At 40.5% G+C, this 26406-nt stretch overlaps 1 protein-coding gene across 3 annotated transcripts in view; it reads left to right on the plus strand.

The window, feature by feature from the left end:
- The window catches only part of LOC124789698 (tyrosine-protein phosphatase non-receptor type 4), a 185574-nt gene that overhangs the window by 83138 nt on the left and 76030 nt on the right, over window positions 1–26406 (plus strand). For all 3 annotated transcript variants that reach the window (XM_047257145.1, XM_047257144.1, XM_047257146.1), the window contains 5 exons: window positions 7486–7573; window positions 9118–9270; window positions 9408–9640; window positions 10096–10272; window positions 10349–10505. In XM_047257145.1, the coding sequence (XP_047113101.1) occupies window positions 7486–7573; window positions 9118–9270; window positions 9408–9640; window positions 10096–10272; window positions 10349–10505 (808 nt within the window). The remainder of the gene's footprint in view (window positions 1–7485; window positions 7574–9117; window positions 9271–9407; window positions 9641–10095; window positions 10273–10348; window positions 10506–26406) is intronic.

The raw sequence follows: 26406 nt of genomic DNA on the forward strand, positions 1-26406 counted from the left end.
TGCGTGAAAACCAGATAAAGCAAACAGTGATGCACCATAACCTTCGGGTTGTTAATGAAATTTTCTGTCTAAATTCTTCAACATAATAGTTTGTTGGAATTACAGCTACCAGTGTGGTATCATCATTCTAATGAGAACTTCATTTTGCTGGGTTAATATTTTGATTACTCAGTCAACACATTGGACTACATACAAGAATGTGGGTCGACAGCCCTGTTTGAAATCTCTCTGTACAAGCAGTTTATTATGAGACATGCTGAAGCAATTCTGTCATCCTTCCTGAAGTTTGTAAACACATAAATGTGATGTAATTTCAGTAATGGAACTGTTTTTGTTTTCCTGTGATTCACTAAAAATGTTGTTTTGACAAATGGGCCATTATGATGTCATTTGAGATTAATGGCAACACATGTAAGTGCAGTAAAAGAAATTCCTGACCTAACATAATACTTGTCTACAAGGTGACTTTAATGTCTTTCACCATGTCCTTGGCGTCTCATTTTTTTTAGGGGGGTGGGGGTTGGGGGGGGGGGGTGTTTGTATTAGTGCAAATCTCTGTCTGTTTTTATCACCTTGTATATAGCATTGATGCTGAACCTCACACTAATTTTTAATTGCCTTCAATGTTTTTGTGGTGAGCCTGATCTTACCTTCCACTGTCCCTCCCTCCCTCCTCTCTCTCTCTCTCTCTCTCTCTCTCTCTCTCTCTCTCTCTCTCTCTCTCTGTGTGTCTGCACGTGTGTGTGTGTGTGTGTGTGTGTGTGTGTGTGTGTGTGTGTGTCATGGATTCTCTTTTTTCCCCATTTTAAACTTACAAGGAAGGTATCGGTATAAGTATATTTGTAACTTCATGGCGTGTTAACACATTTCTTCCCTTTATTCCCATCATTATGATGATCACTTATACTGAGGAAAGGGAAGAAATGTGTTAACACGCCACGAAGTTACAAATATTACAGAATTAGCACTGATATTTGTATACAGGTATTAATTATGCCTACATAATTGGTGACACCGATTTAATTTCACGGTATATAAGTATTTTCTGCGCCCTGCGAAATGAGATTTTGACATGGAGGACATGCATAAACTGTTTCACACCATTGGCAGCAAAATGCAGCAAGAGATAAAGATTTAGGAGCTTCTTTCGACTGTACAGCAATCAATGAACTCAGTGTAATCAGTAAATCCGAACTCGAACCAAATACAATCATCCCTGTTGGGTAAACCTGCTATGCCAAAAAGCGACATCAAATATAGACATAACTAGGTTACTGGTTCCAATATTCTCATCCACATTGTGACCACTCACGTCAGACTTCCCGCCCACAGGCTTGTGTGGTTCTTCCTTGTCAGCCATGTTGTTTATGCCTGCACAATCTGAAATATGGTTTGTGGTTCTGGAAAGCATTTTTGCACATAACAGGCTACTGAAGACCACGAGTAATTTACACAGCAACTTGGACCAGTGAGTGACCACTTTAGCTTTGGACACCCACTCAACAGTGAGTCTACCACACACTCAGAACGTATTTAGTTGCTCATTACACTAAACTCCCTGACTAAAAGCTTAAAAACATGCTGTACCATGAAAAATGTGATGGCAAAATCCCATTGGAATTTTGAAGACATTTACCTGCTATGGTTGACAGTAGTGTGGTTTCTGATGACTTGTTGTTACATGTCTGGCACCAGCAGCTGCCTCCACAGATACAGCTAGCTTCGATTGTGCATGGAGGACAATGTTTTTATAAGTTATTGCAAGTTGTCGATAGGCTGTGTGCAGTGCTAGATTCCACTGCTATGGTGACTGCGGTTCAGCGGCAGCTGCCAATGTTTCAGCTAAACACAGCTCACAAACACCGTGCTCACCCAAAGACATGACTGCTCAGTGCACTGTCACCTTGTACCAACACTCGGTGAGCTTATCCAAATAAATCAGAAGTCTGTGTGTCATGGGTGAGATGATGACCAAGCATTTTCTGGTGTTGCAGCTGCTGACTGGCCCTAATAAAAGGTCACATTCACGATGTTCTTCTGTTCTTCAAGATTGCAGCAAGTACTGAGCTAACTTGACTAACATCTTCTGGTATCATAGATGTTTTATATCTCAAGCTGCGAAGTGCACAAAGCCATGCGGTTACTCAAATACTGAGACCAGTTTGGATTAGGTGTGACAGATTGCCACACCTACAAACAGCACCACCAGGGAAAGGAGTGTAGTCCCACAACTGGTTACTGACAGCAGGATAGTGGCAAATAAACCATTTATAACAGTATAGCACCTGGTCATATAACTCGACCATTACTACCTCTGGCATTTGTTGCAAACATATGGGTCATTCCATGTCAAATCAACCAATTGTACTGCATGATTTGAACCATGACCCCTCAGATTTGGATGATTTTTTTTCAGGTAATGTACACACTAACACTAGTTTAAATTTGAGATTTCAAATTTTTCTGATCTTTGGCTTTTGAGTTTCAAGGGTTTAAAAATCAAAAACCCTCTGTTTTTGATCAATCGATGATTGTTTTAAAATGCTGTAACTCAAATACTATACAACCTAGAGAGCTCAAAATTGCACCATTGTTTTCCTCTAAAAATTCCTTTCAATTTGATATGTAACATGACTGTGCTACCCAAATCTGAATATTTTAAACTATTCCAAAAAAAAAAAAAAAAAAACATGTTTTGAAATTTCCAAAGTATGTACCCTTGGATTTCTTTATAAAAATTATATGTGTTGTCCAGTCTGACTACATGCATGCAAAATTTCAAGATGGGATCTCAATGGGTTCTTGTATAAAATAATATTTTACTACCGCAATACACACTAGAGAGGTGAAAAATAGACTATTTCTAACAAACTTAAATTATTATGTTAGCCTTTTTATGCAACATTACCCTCTTATTTGTAATCATTTACAACATGTTCCTCATATTAGAAATTGACATATAAGTAATTGCACTTGGGAAAAAGATTAACTTGTTGATATCTGCATGGATAGAACTGTATTTCTAATACCAATTGGTATTTACAAAGTTAATACATATGGTATCTATACAACTTTGTGTTTAGTGAGGGTAGGTGTAACATAATTTAAACATGCTTCTTTTATGATCTTTTAAGATATTTTTTCAAAGCAAGAGAAGACAACTTCATTTCTTTAGCACTTAAAGTGTTGGTTATTCCCGTAGCTGTTGGTGGATTTGCTGTTTGGTAAAGAGTATTTCCTGGAACATCTAATATATCTCTGGGTTGTGGGTAGTAAAAAGACTGGGCTACACCCTTTGGGTGTAAAAAATTTATTCGGTACATGTCATTGTATTTTTCTTCAATGCATCCTAGCCACCAAGAGTCGTCATATGCTACTGTCACAAAACCAGCAGTAATATTTTCCATATGTGACGGTGTTATTTGGTTCAGTATTGTAACATATTCAAGAGACTCATCCAGACTAAAATGATAAGGCTTGACAATAATTTGACTCTCTGTGCAGGGTTTTATGAGTGAAACTTTTCTGTTCCCACAATCGCTTTTGAGTCACTAAACCGAGGAAGTAAGTATTCTTTGGTCAGTTCGTCATCCTCTGTTGCGCAGTATTCAAAGTCAAAGTTTTTATGTTTTCCACGGCAAAAACATAAAGTGATTTGGGTGTTAAGATTTGTTGATCATATGGCCTTTGTAAGCTGGCTTTAGCAGCTAGCCGCTTAACAGTCCCACCAAGGCCATCGCATGCGCTCTTGCCATGAGATGTTGCAAAGAACTCCCACTCTGCCTCAACTTAAAATCAGTTTTATGCATACACATATTAAGGAAATTTTTCTTATTTTTATATTGTGCAGTGCTGCCATCAGAAAAGTAAGTAATCTTTTTAAGTGCAAAAGGCAAGTTTTGGTTTATGATTTCTAGCAGTTTTTTCAGGGATACATAGAAAGCGACTGCATTATGTTTCAGGCAATCTGATATGAAGACATACTGCAGATGTTTTAGTTTTCCCTCCCATTTATAATATATGATGAAAGGATGCAGTGTAGCTTCCCTGTTACATCAAGGTGGCCATAAGTGGGGTAGTGGCCAAAACTAGAGCCTGGACCCTATATGAAAATCTCACATTTTTTTATAATAAAAACTGAATGTCATACAGAATCGCAAGATTATTAAGTTATTATTTTTTTATATATTTTATTCTCGCATTAAAATATCATTTGATGAATTAACAAACAATAAGAGGGTAATTTCAGTTTGGGTAACGTTTTGAATTACGACACTCTCGCCATGACCCAAGTGATCGATCAACAACTGCAACTTCTACTAAATGATCTTTACATCGGGCTGAGGCTGATGCAAGTCAGGGTGTTAGGTGGCAGTTCTAAAATATGGTGTGATGTCTCAAATTGGAAGTGACCACCGTACATTTCATTGCAATTTTGAAAAGTGTGTACAACTTGGCACGTTCAGGTGAAATGCTATGACTAAATTATTAACTGACCATGTTGTGTGCCCATCAGTAAAAAATGATGCTCTCGTCTGGGCTTGCTTGTGCCTTCAGTGTTGGCAATGCAAGGTGCAAGGTGGGATACTGTTTTGGTGCAGGTATGGATGTATCCCCAGTTCCTAGTGAGGTTTGGTCACTTAAACATAAACATTTGTGGGCCCTCTACTGTCTTCAGAAGGTAACAAGTATCCAATGACAGCAGTAGACAGATGGGCAGCAGCTATACTACTGACGTATCGGCTGAGATGTTTGCAAAAACATTCATTACAGATTGGTTAGCATGCTATGGCTCTCTTCTTTGCATTACATCAGACCAGGACCAGCAATTTGAGTCCAATCTTTTCAATATATATATCTAAAAACAAAGATGATGTGACTTACAAAACGAAAGTGCTGGCAGGTCGATATTTTTCCCACGTGGAATGTTTTATATATATATATATGACTCCCAACTGAAGCATTTCTTCAAAGACTGCTTTAGTCTCTAATAGGTGTTCTGGTGCAATCCTGTAGGCGCACTGTGAAACAGGTGGACCTGGGATCCTATGTACATAGTGCACAGTATTGTGCTTAACACCACACTATCGTGTAAATCTCTATGGGCATAGACAATATATATATATATATAGGGAAACATTCCACGCGGGAATAATATATCTAAAAACAAAGATGATGTGACTTACCATACGAAAGCACTGGCAGGTCGATAGACATACAAACAAACACATACATACACACAAAATTCAAGCTTTCGCAACCAATGGTTGCTTCGTCAGGAAAGAGGGAAGGAGAGAGAAAGATGAAAGGATGTGGGTTTTAAGGGAGATGGTAAGGAGTCATTCCAGTCCTGGGAGCGGAAAGACTTACCTTATGGGGAAAAAAGGATGGGTATACACTCTCTCGCGCGCGCGCGCGCTCGCGCGCTCGCGCGCGCGCGCGCGCACACACACACACACACACACACACACACACACACACATCCATCCGCACATACACAGACACAAGCAGACATTTGTAAAGGCAAAGAGTTTGGGCAGAGATGTCAGTCGAGGAGGAAGTAAAGAGGCAAAGATGTTGTTGAAAGACAGGTGAGGTGTGAGCGGCGGCAACTTGAAATTAGCGGAGGTTGAGGCCTGGCGGATAACGAGAAGAGAGGATATATTGAAGGGCAAGTTCCCATCTCCGGAGTTCGGATAGGTTGGTGTTAGTGGGAAGTATCCAGATAACCCGGACGGTGTAACACTGTGCCAAGATGTGCTGGCCGTGCACCAAGGCATGTTTAGCCACAGGGTGATACTCATTACCAACAAACACTGTCTGCCTGTGTCCATTCATGCGAATGGACAGTTATTGCTGGTCATTCCCACATAGAAAGCTTCACAGTGTAGGCAGGTTAGTTGGTAAATCACGTGGGTGCTTTCACACGTGGCTCTGCCTTTGATCGTGTACACCCTCCGGGTTACAGGACTGGAGTAGGTGGTGGTGGGAGGGTGCATGGAACAGGTTTTACACCGGGGGCAGTTACAAGGGTAGGAGCCAGAGGGTAGGGAAGGTGGTTTGGGGATTTCATAGGGATGAACTAAGAGGTTACGAAGTTTAGGTGGACGGCGGAAAGACACTCTTGGTGGAGTGGGGAGGATTTCATGAAGGATGGATCTCATTTCAGGGCAGGATTTGAGGAAGTCGTATCCCTGCTGGAGAGCCACATTCATAGTCTGATCCAGTCCCGGCAAGTATGACAGCTGCCACCCATTCCACATCAAACGGTCCCTTCCCTACAGCCTAGGTCTTCGTGGCAAACGAATCTGCTCCAGTCCGGAATCCCTGAACCATTACACTAACAACCTGAAAACAACTTTCTCATCCCGCAACTACCCTCCCGACCTGGTACAGAAGCAAATAACCAGAGCCACTTCCTCATCCCCTCAAACCCAGAACCTCCCACAGAAGAACCACAAAAGTGCCCCACTTGTGATAGGAACTTTAAAGGGCACTCACAAGTGTCATCAAGAGAACTGGATGGAAGCACTACCTCTGGTCCTTTCAGGACTACAGATGGCTTATTAATCTGACATGTGATTCATTGTTGGCTGAAATGGTTTGTGGGAAGCCACTGAGGATTCTGGCTGACTACCTCACATCTGCACCATTGCCAGATCAGGTGGAACTACCACCATTGATACAGCAAATTTAGAAACATGTCACAAAGCACCAATAGCCACATGCTTTGCACCATGATGAACATGCAGTTTTTTCATGCAGAGCATTGGTGGACTGCTCCTGTGTTGTGCTCTACACTGATTTAGTTTGGGCCCCTTGTCACCCCTGATACGCTGGACCTTTCCAAGTGTTGCGATATGGAAACAATATGTTACACACCTTGCAAAACGTTAAATGCAGCAAGGTGTCAATAGAGAGAGTGAAGCACTATGCTGTCACCACCTTTGGATAGCATATGACAACCATGGTTACACAATGCCTCTACACATCCATGCAGGTCTCAACTACAAGCTCTACATCCAATTGCTCAGTATGGGTTGTGCTCGGGACCGTAACTATGGCTTCTCTGGTGCTGCAACCAATTATTCACAAAAGAGCCGGATGTCAAGTTAGGTTCATTATGCTTATACTCCCCAAGTACCCCACACTTAAGGGGGAGGAGGGCTGTGTGTGAAGAAACAATGCATCAATGGAATTTGATATATTTTCTGTGAAAGTGTTGATGGTTCGTACTCCGATTTGTTGTTTGCTGGTTGGCACTTTGTTTTCCTTCTCTCAAAAAAAGTGATTATCGTTATACGCAAAATAAGTGTTGATGTTCATATAAGAGGTTTACTTTCGCGTAAAAGTTCATCAGAGTCTCTTATACTTACTATTACTGTCATTATTTCTCAGTGTTTTACAATTTTTTAAAGCCAGTCTTGTTTTTAGTGCTATGTTTTTATCACAATTTTTATAATGCTTACTGTTTTTCTCCCCAAGGTGCCAGTCACCAGCCGATGCTGAATTCAACTTCCTTGAACATGCAAAGAGGTTGGATATGTATGGTGTGGACTTGCATCGTGCTAGAGTAAGTATAATATTGAAGAAATCGAATTCACTTTCTTTTTCTTGAGGAGGAGATGTACTGTCATGTTCTGCTGTGATGCAGATACAGCAATCATTGAAAGAAAGAAAACCAGATTACATTTGGTTGGTGGGAGCTGTCTGTAGCAATTGATGAAGCTCTCACTATTTGATTCAACTTATTCTTGCTATCTCCGACGTGTGCTCAGTCCCGAATTGTCATCAACATTCCTTGATGATGGTTGGATGGTTTTCAACTGAAACTGATGAATTCATAGGGGAAACTTAAAAATACATTTATATAAAATTGAGCTTTTTTTCCAAGTCTGTTAGAGAATTGGCTGAGCAACTGGATGGAAAATTGGTGTGTTCCTTCACACTAACAGTCGTACTAGCAGAGAATGTTTAACGTGCACAGTCAGGCATTCTTTTGTATCATATCAGTGCCGTTTGGTGGCTCACAAAAAGCTTGGGTTTATTTCTTATAAATTTGTTATATCACTAAAGTCTTCTTGCAGTGTGGCACTATTGAAAGAAAATGTAGACATCAGGCTATGTGCCAGTTCCGTTGTGCAGGTGAGAAAGATGGAATATGTAAAAATGTTTGCAATAATCAAGAACATTTAAAGCTGCTGACTTATTTACCTCTTTCATTTCCTAAAATTGAATGAAGAGTAGTTGGTTGACATTTCTCGTATGTCGTTAATGTACCTGTATGTCCCAAGAGTCTTGAAGACAGATGGTGTGTGTCATTTTTCAGAACACTTGTTAAGACTTGCACACCATTGCATACATTTTTCACTAACACACATATGGAGCAGATTTCTTAAATACAAATTATATATAAATGTCTGTCCTTTAATCATCAGGGATTTGGGAAAAAAGTAATTTTTTTAAACTCGTGACTGCTCATATCATGAAAGTTGTAGACTGATGGCCAGGAGGATGTTGGATTTTCTTGTATCTCGGAGAGATTAGGGTGTAGTTCCATTTTAACCTGTTTTTAAACAAAGCATGTGTTCCAAGAAGTTTTTGTGTCATATTTTGTTTGAAAACTTGCATACTATGAAACTTCAGTTAAAGTTTAGAGACCTTGCAGATGTCATTGTCAACTGGTTTAGGCAGGAGTCAGATAATTTCAGGAATTTATCGCGCATTACATCGAGGTTGTTGTTGTTGTTGTTGTTGTGGTGGTGGTGGTGGTGGTGGTGGTGGTGGTGGTGGTGGTGGTTTTTATTTATTTATTTTTTGTTTCCGATGCCCAAGTCTGTCTCTTGTGAAGTATTTTCAAAATATTTTGTGCTATTACTGTTAATTGTCCTTGCTCATTTGATTGAACTTTGATATTTTACTAATTCTGTACCATAATGATATACATCAATAAATGATCTTTTCTAATATAGATTTAGCACACTCTGAGCTTCATCTGTGAAGAAGTTACATATTTGTTTTTGTGTGTAATAGTGTTTCAAATAAGAAATATATTAGATGTATTAATAAATCTGCTTTTATATCCTGTCTCTGACTGCTTTTCGATGGTGTACACAGGATTCAACAAATAAAGATATACAGCTTGGAGTTACATCTTTAGGACTTGTAGTATTCCACAATGGAATAAGAATTAACATTTTTTCATGGTCCAAGATAGTTAAGATATCTTTCAAACGGAAGCAATTCTTCATCCAACTTCGAAGGGAGCCAGTAAGTCATTTGTAATTTTAAAAAAAGTAGTGCCCTTATATAAACACGTTAAATTTGTTTCTATTAGTTAATAATTAGTGAAATAATATTGTAAAGAAAAAGGCATATTTTAGTATTTAATGTCATCTTTGTTACAGTCTGAGGATTATGATACCCTGTTGGGTTTCAATATGACAACGTACCGATCATCAAAAAATTTATGGAAATCGTGTGTTGAGTATCACACATTCTTTAGGCTGCATTCACCACAGACTCGAACCAGAAGGTTTCACCTCTCTCTTGGCTCTAAATTCACATATTCTGGCCGCACAGAATTCCAGACAATAGAAGAAGGAAGACACCGAGCCAGGCTTGAAAGACATTTTATCAGGTACAGTAATAACATGTTTTATGCTTTTTGTTGTGATTTTAAATGTTCACATAGAGCCATTTCTGTATGAAAGTGAAAGAGTTTTCGCTGGTTTTATTGTTGCAGTTGTTTTATGATAGCTGTTTGTTGTAATAGTGTTGTCACTTAGAAAGAAAAAGATAGGTGTGTGTGACTAAAGTTATTAGGAAAACAAAAGCTTAAAAAGGTCTTCATGTGTCTTTTCTGTGCCTGTGACACATCCACCAATTGTCTGCAGTTGATTGGAATCCTCCTCTCACTTTTGTACATTGTTTTCATTCACTATTTCCAAATTTTAATAAATTTTTTGATAAAACTGTACTCCATTCAGTAATATGCCTCTGTGTTAACAAGAACAATGCCACGCTCTTGCAGTGGCCCTTAGACACTGTAGAATTTTTGTCACTTGAAAACTGAGATATTATGTACTGTTCCAGGTCTTCTCCCAGCAAGCGGCTTATTCGCCAAACAGTCCCTGCGCCAGTAATTGCTGAAGAGAAATCAAAACTTATTCCTTCTACACGACCTTCTCGTTCATACGATAACAAAGTAACCTCTTTGGGTGCTAGAGAACCACGCAGGGCGTGGGGTGAAGCCTCCCACCCTTCAGATGAGTAAGTACCTTTGATCATGGAAGTAGAATAGGAAAATATAATTCAGACATTAAAAACTGAATATAATTTTTTTCAGTGAGGGTGGATTTATTGATCGCACTGAAGAAAGACCTCACTTCTCACCTCTCTCAGCAAGCCGTACATTGAGTTATGTAGATGATGAGCCTGAAACCGATCGAAGTGTGAGCACTGGAGTGTATGAAATACCTGGATATGTAGATACACAATCACAGGTATCTCTCTCTCTCTCTCTCTCTCTCTCTCTCTCTAGTGTCGATACTTACCTTAATACATTCTACTTAACATACATGTAAGACTGTCTTTGGCAATATGAAATATTTGTCTTTTTATCTTTCTACTGTTACAGTGTGTTATAGAGCACATAGCTAACTTTTATCACGTGCTAGAGTGTCAGGAATGAAAGATATACCAGATCATTTCTTGTAAAATCTGGGTATTAAAAGTTCAGTGTGGGACTAGCATTTCTATTGTATATACGTTGGCCAAAAATTTTCATCATTGGACAAGTGACTCATTCAACTGGCAATGAATTTCAATAGGTGTCACACTGTGCAAGTGGAGAAAACTAATGTTTACATGCTGTTCTTGTAATGGAAACATCACCATTTTAAGTATCAAAAACAGTCTTCAGTCTCATCACTGTCCCTCAAGTCTGTACAGCGTACAGTGCTGCCATCTCATGGATGTCGTCTATCCTTACTGGTGACAGACACTGACTCGGCACAATGATCGATTCTGGCCTGTTTGACCTCCATCTAGCCTCTTGTACTACTCTCCAGTTGAACTGTAATAGTTACTATCATCACCTTTCAGAATTGCAGTCTCTTCTTCCTCCTCTCTATTCTGTAGCTTGTGTTGTACTGCAGGAATCTCGTTCTGTGGATACTCATTTGCTGACTCTTTGTGGTTTCCAGGCCTTCTGCCAGAACTGGGTTGGTCCTTTGCAAGCATCCTGTGGTGTCTGTCTGTTGGTCCACATGGACTTTGTTAGCTCTTCATACTGTGCTGGAAGCAGTGGCCTTTCAGACCCATTTAGACTCAGCAGTAACAATATGCAGTTGTCCTCTCCTCCCTCCTATGTTTCCTGCTCTTCTTGCTCTCCTTTGGAAGCTCCCTCCCTTCTCCTTGTGGATTTTTACACCCGTAACTCTCTATTTGGTGCCACTATGACTGCTGTTTGATGCAGGATTGTTGAAGGCCTGCTGGCAGGACGTACACTGGAGCACCCAAACGCTTCAGTGTGGCATGTGGAACTTTTTTGGCCATTGATTTTCCCTTCTTAGCTCATCTGTTCAATGGGGAGTTAATGGTGATTTGTGCAACACAATCATTTTCTGATTTTCTTACCTTTTCTTCAGCATTACTCGCCTGGACGCCCTCCCACGTGAGCCTTTGCTAATGCAGAGTGGGATGCCTTTTCTTCGACTGCCATCCCAACTGCTCCACCACCGTGACAGCATTGACGAGCCTGTATGGAGTCTGACCGATTACATTCTTTCAGCAACTACTTCAGCAATTCCTTCTTCCTCAGGTTTTCCCCAACAGAAGACTGTCCCACTGTGGAACCTGTAAAATTGCTTGTTAGGAACATCAACAAAATTGTGCGTGCCACTGAAAGACTGACTGTCAGAGAGATTGCAAAAGAATATAACATTTCAGTTGTTCAGTCTTCTCAAACACCACGTGGATTGACTCCCTTTATTTTTCATTCCCCACTGCCTGAAGCCTTACAATGCCAACTGGGGAACTGGGAATTTGCCAGAAACCTTGCTCTCTGCCCGGACACTGCTCCTGTACTTATCGGTGGCTAACCAATGTCATATACTTGCCCTTTATAACAATGTCTAAAGTGAGGGCTAATTCCCTTCCCAATTGTGAGAAAGTGTCATTATTCCAGTTTTTAAATTAGGTAAACCACATCTTCACACACTGAGCTATCGTCCAGTCAGTTTAACCAGTACCCTTTGCATGTTACTTGAATGTATGGTGAGTGGAAGGCTTTATTGGATCCTTGAATCCCAGGACCTTTTGACTTCAACCCACGGTTGTTTTCGCCAAGGCCACTCTACTGTAGATAATTTAGGAGTCTGCTATTCAAATGGCTTTTGTCTTGGGTCAACACCTTGTTGCAGCCTTGTTTGATCTGCCCAAAGCTTATGACACCACATGGTACCACCACGTCCTTGCCACCTTACACGATTATTGCCTCTCTGGCGTGCTCCCAATTTTTATCTGGAATTTTCTTTGATGGCGCACTTTCCAGTTGCAGATTGGCACCTCCCATAGCACTTCCATTCTGCAGGAGAGTGGGGTTCCACAGGGTTCTCTTTTTGAGTGTCCCTCTCTTTTTAGTGGCTGTCAATGGTCTTGTGGTGGCTGTGGGGCCTATGGTATCCCCCTTTTTGTATGCTGATGATTTTTGCATTTATTTTTGTTCATCTGTGATGATCGTTGTTGAACACAGACTGCAGGGAACTATATGCCGAGTGTACTCTTGGGCTCTCATTCATTGCTTCCATTTTTCAGCTGCCAAGACCTGCGTTACACATTTGTCGTTAACGTGCATCCAGATCTGTACCTCGATAGCCAGTCCCTCAATCTAGTGGACTCTCATCATTCTTTTAGGGACTGGTCTGTGATGTGTGGTTGAGAAGGCTTCCCTGTCGTTGTAATCTCCAGCGGACATGTTGTCACACCTCGATGCTTTCTGATACCTCAGAAACACCAACTGGGGTGGGGACCACTCTACTCTGATATGGCTCTACACAGCATTTATGCAGTCCCATCTAGAAGACGTGTTGAGTCTTGCATACAGCTCAGTGTCACCTTTGACATTACAGATGCTGGATCCGATATATCGTTGTGGAGTAGGACTGGCTGCTGGTGTATTGTGGACTAGCCCCATGATCAGCCTCCTTGTGGAGGCAGGGGTTCCACCATTGAGAGTTCTGCACTGACAATAGTTGATCGCTTATGTATGTTACGCATATGTTGCTCCCCGGTGCTACTGTGGTCTCTTCTTTCTAGTTACAAAGATCCGCCTGCAGTGGTAGCCCAGGTCTCCAGGTTTGAGGTTACAATTGCCATGCACATCTATTCCATGTTTTCTAAACTCCAGCTTTCCCCTCTTGCACCTCTTCTCCGGGCCTTTTCGTGTACAACTTTGTGGACACCCTCCATCCAACCTCTGTCTTGACTCATTGCAAGGTCCGAGTAACTCTGGTCATCCTGAAATCCACAGCCACCAGTTCTTCTTCATTCTTGGCATGTTTCGGGGTTCAGAAGTAGTCTATACTAATAGCTCAATGGTTACTGGTCACACTGGCTTTGCTTATGTCCGTACAGGATGTAATGCACTCTGCTCCTTGTCGGATGGCTGCAGTGTTTTCACTGCGCAGTTGGCACTGTTAACTATCTCTTGTGCTCTTGAGCATATCCTTTCCTGCATCAGTGAGTCCTTTCTCATGTATAGCAACCTTTTCAGCAGTTTACAAGCTCTTCACCGTTGTTACCCTTGCCATTCCTTGGTCCTGACTGTCCAGGATTCCCACTTGGTGGTCTGTGTGTGGGACGTGTGTCACTTTGGGATCCTGGGGGATGAACTCACTGACATGCTGGCCAAACTTGCTACCAGTGAGCAGCTTCTTGAAATCAGTATCCCAGAATTGGACCTTCGAAAGTTCTAAGAATTAGGAATACAGAATGGCATACTCTGACTTAGCTGAACCAACTACGGGCAATAAAGTAGGTAATGAATTTGTGGAGGACCTCCATGCGGGCCTCTCACAAAAACTCATCGTCCTTTGTGAGCTCTGTATCGGACATACTCGGCTGACCCATGGTGATCTCCTCCATTGCCTGGATCCACCACACTGTTGTTGTGATGCCCATTTGATGGCAGTCCACATTTTGTTGGACTGTCCTAACCTAGCGATAGTGCAATGGACTCTTAACCTTCCTGACTCATAACTCCTGGTGTTAGTGGACAGTGCATCAGTGGATGACCTGGTTTTACATTTTATTTGTGAAGGGGTTTCTACCACTCCCTCTAAGGTATGGCACCTCAGCCTTTTTGGCGCATTGAGGGGTTGGTGGGACATGGTGTTGTGTCATCTGCCCTGAATGGGCACCAGCAGTCTGGGCTTGGTGGTCCGCCCCAGCCCTCACCTTACCTGCTCGTTTGCTTCTCTCCCTCCTCTTGCATATTCTGTTTGACTTGGTGTTCTTCCTCTGTTTTCCTGTGCTTCTCTTGCACTGTCTATTTTGCTAATCTTTTCTTAGTATTGCTGGGTGGGGTGCCTGTGGTAAGTGGTGGGCAGTATGGCTCCCATCACAGTCTGCCTTTGGAGGCCTCCAGCTGCTCCCTGGATGTGGCACTTTGCCCACTTTTTTCTTTTACCCCCATTTCTTTTTCCTTTATATAGGCTTCGTTGACCTTGGGTAGACCTTGAGGTTTTCGTTCCTTGGGTTTCATGCACTAGGCCCTTATTTGGTGTGTAGTTTCTTCGACTTACCTGTTGCAGGTGGGAGTGACTGATGACCTCGTAGTTTGCCCCTTTAATCGTTAAACCAGCCAACTATATGAATTGAAAGAACTGTGTGTTCCTTACTTTTTTATTCCAATGAACCAAAAGACTTAATTAAGTATTATATTTAATTTAAACAAATAAAAAAAAACTGTATAGGTTGGCTTGCTTCTTCAGCTGATAACAACAAAGATTAAAATGGAAACCAAAAGATGAAGGATAACAGTTATCAGTTTGAAGCTTGATTTAAGACCATAACAATTAACGAACATTGGCTTGTTGTACCTGACAATCTTGGTCTTCATACATACAATACTTACTGATGTGCAAAGAGAAGAAACTGGGGTGGGAGGGGTCCATCATGACAGTTTCAGCTTTTGTGCAGGCTGCCTAACATTTGTTCACCTAATTTGTTAACAGTGTTTGCTATCAACTAGATGTTGACTCACCACTCTGCCTTAGTTTGTATTGTAGGTTTTGTTGTTGGCCTCTGAAACTAATTTCCACTGACTGTATAGTATTACTTGTGCTTTTGTGTTTGTATGTGAATTAAGCTGGAAGTTACAATTAAGTGCAAGTTCCAAGGGGAGCAGTGTAACATTCTTTGTTCGTATTCTCTTGGCGTAATAAAACCTGTCATTACTGTACAGTAGCAGTTTATTTTAATTACTATTGCTTATTACATTCTCTAGGTCCTTGATTGTCACTGTATTTCCTCTTATATAATGCATTTATGTTATGATATACCCAGTTTTCCAGTTGCACTTTTTATAACACTGTGTGTGTGTGTGTGTGTGTGTGTGTGTTTTCAAGATTTATATTTTTCAGCTTGATGCTAAAAACCCAGCAGTGGCTTGTTAGGGTCCTAGTACATTGTTGTTGCTGTAGTCTCAGTGGTCACCACTTCTCTATAAATTTCTTCTTGTTCATTCTGTGGTATTCCAATGCTGATGCAAATATTCAGTGGGCACTTGAGTATGTATTTGGGTGTCTGTGTGCTATTGCTGAAAAAGAGCTAATACTCGAAATATAGTGTGAATACTGTTTTCTGTTGACATCTGTCATGGTGTATGCAATTTCATAACACTGCCGTTTCTGACCCTTGCGAAATAGGTGCACTGGAATAGTCCTTTTGATATTTCTAGATTATCTTTGATTTTCTTTATTTCCTTTAATTTTTAAATATAGAAGTTGTGTTCTGTTGATACTTTGCATCTACTTCCAGTGTTTCAAGACACTTGTCTCATTTTGGAAACTAAATGAACAACTCTGTTAATATACACAAACGAAACAGCAAACATCAGAGGTAAAGTGGCGTATGTTATTTTAGTCAATCATACACAGTATCCCCAACACATAATATATTGCTAGAAGCAGCAGCATGTTATGGTCAAATACCAATTCAGATGTGTCATACGTCTATCTTTCTGGTAATTTGCACTGTAGAGTGCATAATCTCTATTTACCAGAATGAGCTGATTGTTATTTTTCTGATTTCTTCAAACTATTGGTACCACACAACAGCAGCGTAAGATTTTCCAGCTGAACTTGGCTATGATGGAAATAATTTGTAGTGAAACAGTCTTGTAGGTAGGGCAACCACAGCTCTGAATAGTCATCTTGGGTATCAATAAACCACTTCAGCTGTATTTAGTCCTTTATTATTGTATCACTGCCAGTTTCATGATCTTAAGAGCCACACCTTCAGGTAAACATCTGCATAACAATAAATCCAGAAGGAATAACAACCATAAGATGTACACCAGTTAGGTAAATTATTTTAAGATTTAAAAAAAATTAAAAATATTAAAAAATTTTGCATTAGAGTATCAAAACGTTAGTGCTCACATAATTAAAACATTAGATCAGAAAAGCTCGGAACTTTGTACCCAACATTTGATGTCTGTCAGAACAGAAAACCACTAAAGGTGGTGTGTTACAGAATAAAACAGCCAATTCCAATATAGTGGATGGGCCCTAAACAAATCGTACTATAGTGATCCATTGGTAACTTGAAAATAAATGAAAAACAATTAAGACCTAATTTTGGACTTGAATGGAAAACCAAGAAGTGGTTGCCGTGAAATGGAGGGATGTTGTAAGATCAAACCTCTCAAATAAATTGCCGTTGATGGAAAGGCAGAACCTGAAAACTGCCCTTACTGCTTCTCCAAACTAATTTTTTTTTTTTTAAAGTTTCATGTACTCTTAATAAGTAACAAATTCACTACAGCCTTGGATGCTTTTCATGGTCAAAGTGAAGAATTTTTTAAAACATTTTTAGGAAACAATTTTTATAACTTTAAAGTTCTTGAAGTCTTTTAGTTTTAAGGTTGATTCAGTGGATCCTGCCGGCAGATCTGGTTCGTTATTGTAATATATGCATATGATTATCCTCTTTTACGTCATTACATGCTCTAGCTTTAGCATAACTTATGGGTGTGGTTGTTGCTGCTGTGGTCTTCAGCCCTGAGACTGGTTTGATGCAGCTGTCCATGCTACTCTATCCTGTGCAAGCTTCTTCATCTCCCAGTAACTACTGCAACGTACATCCTTCTGAATCTGCTTAGTGTATTTATCTCTAGGTCTCCCTCTACGATTTGTACCCTCCTTGCTGCCCTCCAATACTAAATTTGTGATCCCTTGATGCCTCAGAACATGTCCTACCAACCGATCCCTTCTTCTAGTCAAGTTGTGCCACAAACTCCTCCCCAATTCTATTCAGTACCTCCTCATTAGTTATGTGATCTACCCATCTAATGTTCAGCATTCTTCTGTAGCACCACATTTCGAAAGCTTCTATTCTCTTCTTGTCCAAACCATTTGCTGTCCATGTTTCACTTCCATACATGGCTACACTCCATACAAATACTTTCAGAAACGATTTCCTGACACTTAAATCTATACTCGATGTTAACAAATTTCTCTTCTTCAGTAACGCTTTCCTTGCCATTGTCAGTCGGCATTTTATATCCTCTCTACTTCGACCATCATAAGTTATTTTGCTCCCCAAATAGCAAAACTCCTTTACTACTTTGAGTGTCTCATTTCCTAATCTAATTCCCTCAGCATCACCCGACCTAATTCGACTGCATTCCATTATCCTCGTTTTGCTTTTGTTGATGTTCATCTTGTACCCTCCTTTCATGACACTGTCCATTCCGTTTAACTGCTCTTCCAAGTCCTTTGCTGTCTCTGACAGAATTACAATGTCATCGGCGAACCTCAAAGTTTTTATTTCTTCTCCATGGACTTTAATACCCATTCCAAATTTTTCTTTTGTTTCCTTTACTGCTTGCTCAATATACAGATTGAATAACATTGGGAAAGGCTACACCCCTGTCTCGCTCCCTTCCCAACCACTGCTTCCCTTTGATGTCCCTCGACTCTTATAACTGCCATCTGGTTTCTGTACAAATTGTAGATAGCTTTTCGCTCCCTGTATTTTACCCCTGCCACCTTCAGAATTTGAAAGAGAGTATTCCAGTCAACATTGTGAAAAGCTTTCTCTAAGTCTACAAATGCTAGAAACGTTGGTTTGCCTTTTCTTAATCTAGCTTCTAAGATAAGTCGTAGGGTCAGTATTGTCTCACGTGTTGTAATATCTGTACGGAATCCAAACTGATCTTCCCCAAGGTCAGCTTCTACCAATTTTTACATTCGTCTGTAAAGAATTCACATTAGTATTTTGCAGCCATGACTTATTAAACTGATAGTTCAGTAATTTTCACATCTGTCAACACCTGCTTTCTTTGGGATTGGAATTATTATATTCTTCTTGAAGTCTGAGGGTATTTCGCCTGTCTCATACATTTTCCTCACCAGATGGTAGAGTTTTGTCAGAACTGGCTCTCCCAAGGAATGTTGTTAAATCGTGGGGCCTTGTTTCGACTTAGGTCTTTCAGTGCTCTGTCAAACTCTTTACGCAGTATCATATCTCCCATTTCATCTTCATCTACATCCTCTTCCATTTCCATAATATTGCCCTGAAGTACATCGCCCTTTTATAGACACTCTATATACTGCTTCCACCTTTCTGCTTTCCCTTCTTTGCTTAGAACTGGGTTTCCATCTGAGCTCTCGATATTCATGCAAGTGGTTCTCTTTTCTCCAAAGGTCTTTTTAATTTTCCTGTAGGCAGTATCTATCTTACCCCTAGTGAGATAAGCCTCTACATCCTTACATTTGTCCTCTAGCCATCTCTGCTTAGCCATTTTGCACTTCCTGTCGATCTCATTTTTGAGACATTTGTATTTCTTCTTGCCTGCTTCAGTTACTGTGTTTTATATTTTCTTCTTTCATCAATTAAATTCAATATTTCTTCTGTTGCCCAAGGATTTCTACTAGCCCTCGTCTTTTTACCTACTTGGTCCCTCAGAGCTACCCATTCTTCTTCTACTGTATTTCTTTCCCCCTTTTGTGACAATTGTTCCCTTATGCTCTCCCTGAAACTCTGTACAACCTCTGGTTCTTTCAGTTTGTCCAGGTCCCATCTCCTTAAATTCCCACCTTTTTGCAGGTTCTTCAGTTTTCATCTACAGTTCATAACCAGTAGATTGTGGTCAGAGTCCACATCTGCCCCTGGAAATGTCTTAGAATTTAAAACGTGGTTCCTAAATCTCTGTCTTACCATTATATAATCTATCTGAAACCTGTCAGTATCTCCAGGCTTCTTCCATGTATACAATCTTCTTTTATGATGGGTGTTATTAAGAAAAAAAAAAAAGTCAGTTGTCAGTGTCATATTATTATTCCACAGGTGGTTTTTAATATATATATATATAATCTCAAAAAACAAAGATGATGTGACTTACCGAACGAAAGCACTGGCAGGTCGAAAGACACACAAACATACACACAAAATTCTAGCTTTCGCAACCAACGGTTGCCTCGTCAGGAAAGAGGGAAGGAGAGGGAAAGATGAAAGGATTTGGGTTTTAAGGGAGAGGGTAAGGAGTCATTCCAATCCTGGGAGCGGAAAGACTTACCTTAAGGGGAAAAAAGGACGGGCATACACTCGCGCGCGCGCACACACGCACATATCCATCCACACATATACATATATATATATTTACATTTTACACCAATATTCCTTGTTGTCATTCACCATTATTGTATTACCCAAAAGACCCCCAACCATTTGGTCGGGCCGGTACATCCTCAGCTCATTTGTGAGCCGTCCACAGGCAAGTTGTTTACTTTCCTGCCGTCAGTATGACACAGCATGTGGCTGCGTCCCCCTGTTCATGATTCTGTATCGATTGGAGAAGCTGTAAGTGGGGTATTTAGGTTCTGCTTTTCTGGAAATAGCTATTTATGTGTTTGGTTCAAATTGAACATGCCTCAATTTTGGGGCAACCACTTCTTGGTTTTTCTTTCTGGCCCAGAATTAAGTCTTAGCAGTTTTTCATTTATTTTTGCCTTACCATTGGATCACTATAGTATAATTTGTGTAGGACCCATCTGCTATATTGGAATTCGGCTGTTTTGTTCTATGACACACTGTCTTTGAGCAGTGTTTTGTTCTGAAGGACAATAAATGTTGAGTTCAAAGTTCTGAGCTTTTCCTTTCTAATGTTTTAGAGACACAAGCAGACATTTGTAAAGGCAAAGAGTTTGGGCAGTGTATGTGCGGATGGATACGTGTGTGGGCGAGTGTATACCTGTTATTTTTTCCCCCTAAGGTAAGTCTTTCCGCTCCCGGGATTGGAATGACTCCTTACCCTCTCCCTTAAAACCCACATCCTTTCGTCTTTCCCTCTCCTTCCCTCTTTCCTGATGAAGCAACCGTTTGTCGTGAAAGCTTGAATTTTGTGTGTATGTTTGTGTGTGTGTATCGACCTGCCAGCGCTTTTGTTTGGTAAGTCTCATCATCTTTGTTTTTAGATGTATTTTTCCCACGTGGAATGTTTCCCTCTATTACACACACACACACACACACACACACACACACACACACACACACACACACAATCATCAATGCTTCTTTTATATGTAGCTGAGTATGGACTACTGTTAGCAATTTTGGTGAATATCTGACTTGTGCCAGTGATGAAAAGTAAAAGGTTTGACATGCAGTGTGGGCTGTGAAGAATGTTGCTTGAAGTCAGCATGCCCAGTGAGTTAATTTTATTCTCTGAGAGGAGAGTAGAATGAAATTTTCTCTGGGTACAGCATTTGGCACAATGTTTAGCTCATTCTGAGAAGCTACTAAGTGGTGATAAAAACAGTGCCATACATATCCCTAACTCAAGTGTAAATGTATGTTACAGTTAATTATTAATTGATTTTCAAAATATATTTCTCGTTTTTATACCATCACTATACTCTCTCAAGCACAGTAGAAATATGCAATTAAAATGATATACTGACATTATTTAAATGGAGGGCTACTTTCAGCCTGTTGAGCCATCAAGTGATTTTGGTGGATCATTTTGAATTGCATACTTCATCTTCCCCATTTCAAGTAACCTTTTGGATATTTGTTGTTGTAGTAAATTTTATTGTGACATCCATTTCACTTGCTGTTAGAATTATCAATTGCTTTCTTCTGTAACTTCTCACAGTTCCCCTGTGTGATATGATGAAAACTGAATCTGAGGCACTAGCAAATTAATAAATTTTGTTATTAGCTAACATAAATGCAACAGAGATAAATAGTTCAAAGTAGAGACTGACTAAATGATATAGATAGAGAGATTTTAATTAATGTATTGGAATCCATTACAAACAAACCTAATTCTTACCTCAATATAATGGAAGGAAACATTCCACGTGGGAAAAATTATATATAAAAACAAAGATGAGGTGACTTACCGAACAAAAGCGCTGGCAGGTCGATAGACACACAAACAAACACAAACATACACACAAAATTCAAGCTTTCGCAACAAACTGTTGCCTCATCAGGAAAGAGGGAAGGAGAGGGGAAGACGAAAGGAAGTGGGTTTTAAGGGAGAGGGTAAGGAGTCATTCCAATCCCGGGAGCGGAAAGACTTACCTTAGGGGGGAAAAAAGGACAGGTATACACTCGCACACACGCACATATCCATCCACACATACAGACACAAGCAGACATATTTAAAGACAAAGAGTTTGGGCAGAGATGTCAGTCGAGGCAGAAGTGTAGAGGCAAAGAAGTTGTTGAAAGACAGGTGAGGTATGAGTGGCGGCAACTTGAAATTAGCGGAGATTGAGGCCTGGCGGATGACGAGAAGAGAGGATATACTGAAGGGCAAGTTCCCATCTCCGGAGTTCGGATAGGTTGGTGTTGGTGGGAAGTATCCAGATAACCCGGATGGTGTAACACTGTGCCAAGATGTGCTGGCTGTGCACCAAGGCATGTTTAGCCACAGGGTGATCCTCATTCCGACAAACACTGTCTGCCTGTGTCCATTCATGCGAATGGACAGTTTGTTGCTGGTCATTCCCACATAGAATGCATCACAGTGTAGGCAGGTCAGTTGGTAAATCACGTGGGTGCTTTCACACGTGGCTCTGCCTCTGATCGTGTACACGGGGATACGACTTCCTCAAATCCTGCCCTGAAATGAGATCCATCCTTCATGAAATCCTCCCCACTCCGCCAAGAGTGTCTTTCCGCCGTCCACCTAACCTTCGTAACCTGTTAGTTCATCCCTATGAAATCCTCAAACCACCTTCCCTACCCTCTGGCTCCTATCCTTGTAACCGCCCCCGATGCAAAACCTGTCCCATGCACCCTCCCACCACCACCTACTCCAGTCCTGTAACCCGGAAGGTGTACACGATCAGAGGCAGAGCCACGTGTGAAAGCACCCACGTGATTTACCAACTGACCTGCCTACACTGTGATGCATTCTATGTGGGAATGACCAGCAACAAACTGTCCATTCGCATGAATGGACACAGGCAGACAGTGTTTGTTGGTAATGAGGATCACCCTGTGGCTAAACATGCCTTGGTGCACAGCCAGCACATCTTGGCACAGTGTTACACCGTCCGGGTTATCTGGATACTTCCCACCAACACCAACCTATCCGAACTCCGGAGATGGGAACTTGCCCTTCAGTATATCCTCTCTTCTCGTCATCCGCCAGGCCTCAATCTCCGCTAATTTCAAGTTGCCGCCACTCATACCTCACCTGTCTTTCAACAACTTCTTTGCCTCTACACTTCTGGCTCGACTGACATCTCTGCCCAAACTCTTTGTCTTTAAATATGTCTGCTTGTGTCTGTATGTGTGGATGAATATGTGCGTGTGTGCGAGTGTATACCTGTCCTTTTTTCCCCCTAAGGTAAGTCTTTCCGCTCCCGGGATTGGAATGACTCCTTACCCTCTCCCTTAAAACCCAAATCCTTTCGTCTTCCCCTCTCCTTCCCTCTTTCCTGATGAGGCAACAGTTTGTTGCGAAAGCTTGAATTTTGTGTGTGTGTTTGTGTTTGCTTGTGTGTCTATCGACCTGCCAGCGCTTTTGTTCGGTAAGTCACCTCATCTTTGTTTTTATATATAATTCTTACCTCTGTAGACAACGACATTGTCCTTTGCAATATTGATTATATCTCGTACATGGCATTTTAATTGTAGTGAATTGTGTTATTTATTATGTGTGATTTTGATTTCTCTGTGAGATACTATATCTACTTACCCATGCTGATTTATAATCCATTAACAGATGAAGGTGGCAGGGGTAAAATACAGGGAGCGAAAGGCTATTTACAATCTGTACAGAAACCAGATGGCAGTTATAAGAGTCGAGGGGCATGAAAGGGAAGCAGTGGTTGGGAAGGGAGTGAGACAGGATTGTAGCCTATCCCCGATGTTATTCAATCTGTATATTGAGCAAGCAGTAAAGGAAACGAAAGAAAAGTTTGGAGTAGGTATTAAAATCCATGGAGAAGAAATAAACACTTTGAGGTTCGCCGATGACTTTGTAATTCTGTCAGACAGCAAAGGACTTGGAAGAGCAGTTGAATGGAATGGATAGTGTCTTGAAAGGAGGATATAAGATGAACATCAACAAAAGCAAAACAAGGATAATGGAATGTAGTCGAATTAAGTCGGGTGATGCTGAGGTAATTAGATTAGGAAATGAGACACTCAAAGTAGTAAAGGAGTTTTGCTATTTAGGGGGCAAAATAACTGATGATAGTCGAAGTAGAGAGGATATAAAATGTAGTCTGGCAATGGCAAGGAAATCGTTTCTGAAGAAGAGAAATTTGTTAACATCGAGTATAGATTTAAGTGTCAGGAAGTCGTTTCTCAAAGTATTTGTATGGAGTGTAGCCATGTATGGAAGTGAAACATGGACGATAAATAGTTTGGGCAAGAAGAGAATAGAAGCCTTTGAAATGTGGTGCTACAGAAGAATGCTGAAGATTAGATGGGTCGATCACATAACTAATGAGGAAGTATTGAATAGGATTGGGGAGAAGATAAGTTTGTGGCACAACTTGACTAGAAGAAGGGATCAGTTGGTAGGACATGTTCTGAGGCATCAAGGGATCATCAATTTAGTACTGGAGGGCAGCGTGGAGGGTAAAAATCGTAGAGGGAGACCAAGAGATGTAGGTTGCGGTATGTACTGGGAGATGGAGAAGCTTGTACAGGATGGAGTGGCTTGGAGAGCTGCGTCAAACCTGTCTCAGGACTGAAGACCACAACAACAACAGATGAAAATTGTGGAAAGTTTCGGAAGTTTGAGTTTCTGTTATTTAAAAAGGAAGTACTTAAATTCGGAAGGTAATGCATCACTCTGGAATAAGGAAAATATATTAAGACTTTTATTGTAATGTACACAGTGCTGTGGAACTGATTTAAAATGCATTTGGAATTGGCTAGTAGCTATTTGTCTTGCTGGTCACTACCCAACCAGCAGGTTGAATGCATCCATTCGAAGAAAATACTGCTGTCTTTTTTTTTTTTTTTTTTTTTTTTTTGTTGCATGAATAAAAGTCTTACAGTAATTAGTTACAACTGTTCTTTTTCTCTATTGGGATGGGATTAGATAAGTCTTGCGAAGAAAGTAATGAAGCGTTGTTGTATTGAGATAAATGAATAGTCCTGTCACAGGTACAACCTGCTATGTTAGAGGCAGGGCCACCTTTGAAAGAAGTCACATCCCTAGCTATCCAACACATGAATAACCATTACCAAACTTGCAAGGAGCCAAGTTGTCCAGCCAGTGGCGGAATGTGTCACTGAGCACAGGATGCTAGTCTTTGGATCACCTCTCTCTCTCGCTCCCTCCCTCCTCCCCCCTCCCCCCTCCTCTTTTGACAGTTTGTCTGAATTGTGCAGATGTGAATTCTTACAGCTCATCTTTCTATCCCATATTCCTTGTGGCCTCAGTTTACATTAGCCCTGCTGCCGTACCTCCCACCTAAGTGAAATTACACCTATGTTGTTCTCTGGTGTCTCCCTCTTTCTCTATTCAAACTTATCCCTGGCTTTCCCTCTTCCCATACTTGCGTTCATGACATAAGAAAGAAACTCTTTGCAGAGTCAAGTGGCCATCGCAGATTGGCACCCAGTGATTTGTGGGAATGCCTCGATGCAGATCTTTTTATGCCATATTCATGATATATTTCAAAATCGTCTTAAGGTCAGTGCTATAAAATACACAAATCAGCCACACACTAATATACTTCGAAACAAGGAACGGATGTACAGATTTATACTTACAAATATAACATAAAGTATACAACGTAAATCATCTAAAACTTGAATTGTATAATTTTGTGAATGCGTCAAGACATTAAAGCAGCAATTTGGCAAATGATAGTAGGCAGGGAGGCACTTATTTTGTTGTGTAGCTAATTAAATCTCTTACTAACCTTGATATTGAAGGAATATTTTTTAAATGGAATGATATAATTTTTAATGGCATTCAAAAGCTCTTGAAAAGATCGAACTATGATGTAACGCTGTTTAACGTTGGTATTAACACTTTGCCGTCTGCTCGTCTTGCTTGGTGCCGGCAGTGCTAATTCGTATTACTTGGCTTGTCGCTGGCAGTTCTTGACATTATCGGGAGATTATAAATTGTTACGTTTTACTAATCTCATAATTAGTTCTCATAAGCTCTCAACCCTGTTCCCCTTCTTTCATGAAACTTCAAAGATGTGCATTTGTAAATAAATACAAAATTCGTTTGTTGCATGTATTTGTTTATTTGCATTGTCTTCGGTACTAAGTATTTGTCTTTCATATGATAACACAGCAAAACAGTCTCAAAGATGTAACGCAACTCCACAAGACTTGCACATTAAGTTGGTTGTGGTTCTTTTTTTGTTTTTGGAACACAAATGGCAGTTTCTTCATTTTCATTTATTCGTTACAGAAATAAGTATTATTTGGTGTTGCTTTATGTGACCAGAAATTCTGTCAACCGGATCATGATGAGACATACGCGATGTACTGGCAATCTCCAGGTTTTGCTCAGAAGCAAGTACATGGTTTTTTTTATCTATGAATCGGACACTCTCAATAAAAAATTGTGAAATCGGAGACGCTTGTGTTCTGTAATGAAATTTTGACATGTATGGAATGCATTAAATAATGTGCAATTAAAGAGGTACATGCAAACCTTTTTTGACCATTTTATAG

The sequence above is a fragment of the Schistocerca piceifrons genome, chromosome 3 (genome assembly GCF_021461385.2).
Source record: "Schistocerca piceifrons isolate TAMUIC-IGC-003096 chromosome 3, iqSchPice1.1, whole genome shotgun sequence".
Lineage (NCBI taxonomy): Eukaryota > Metazoa > Arthropoda > Insecta > Orthoptera > Acrididae > Schistocerca > Schistocerca piceifrons.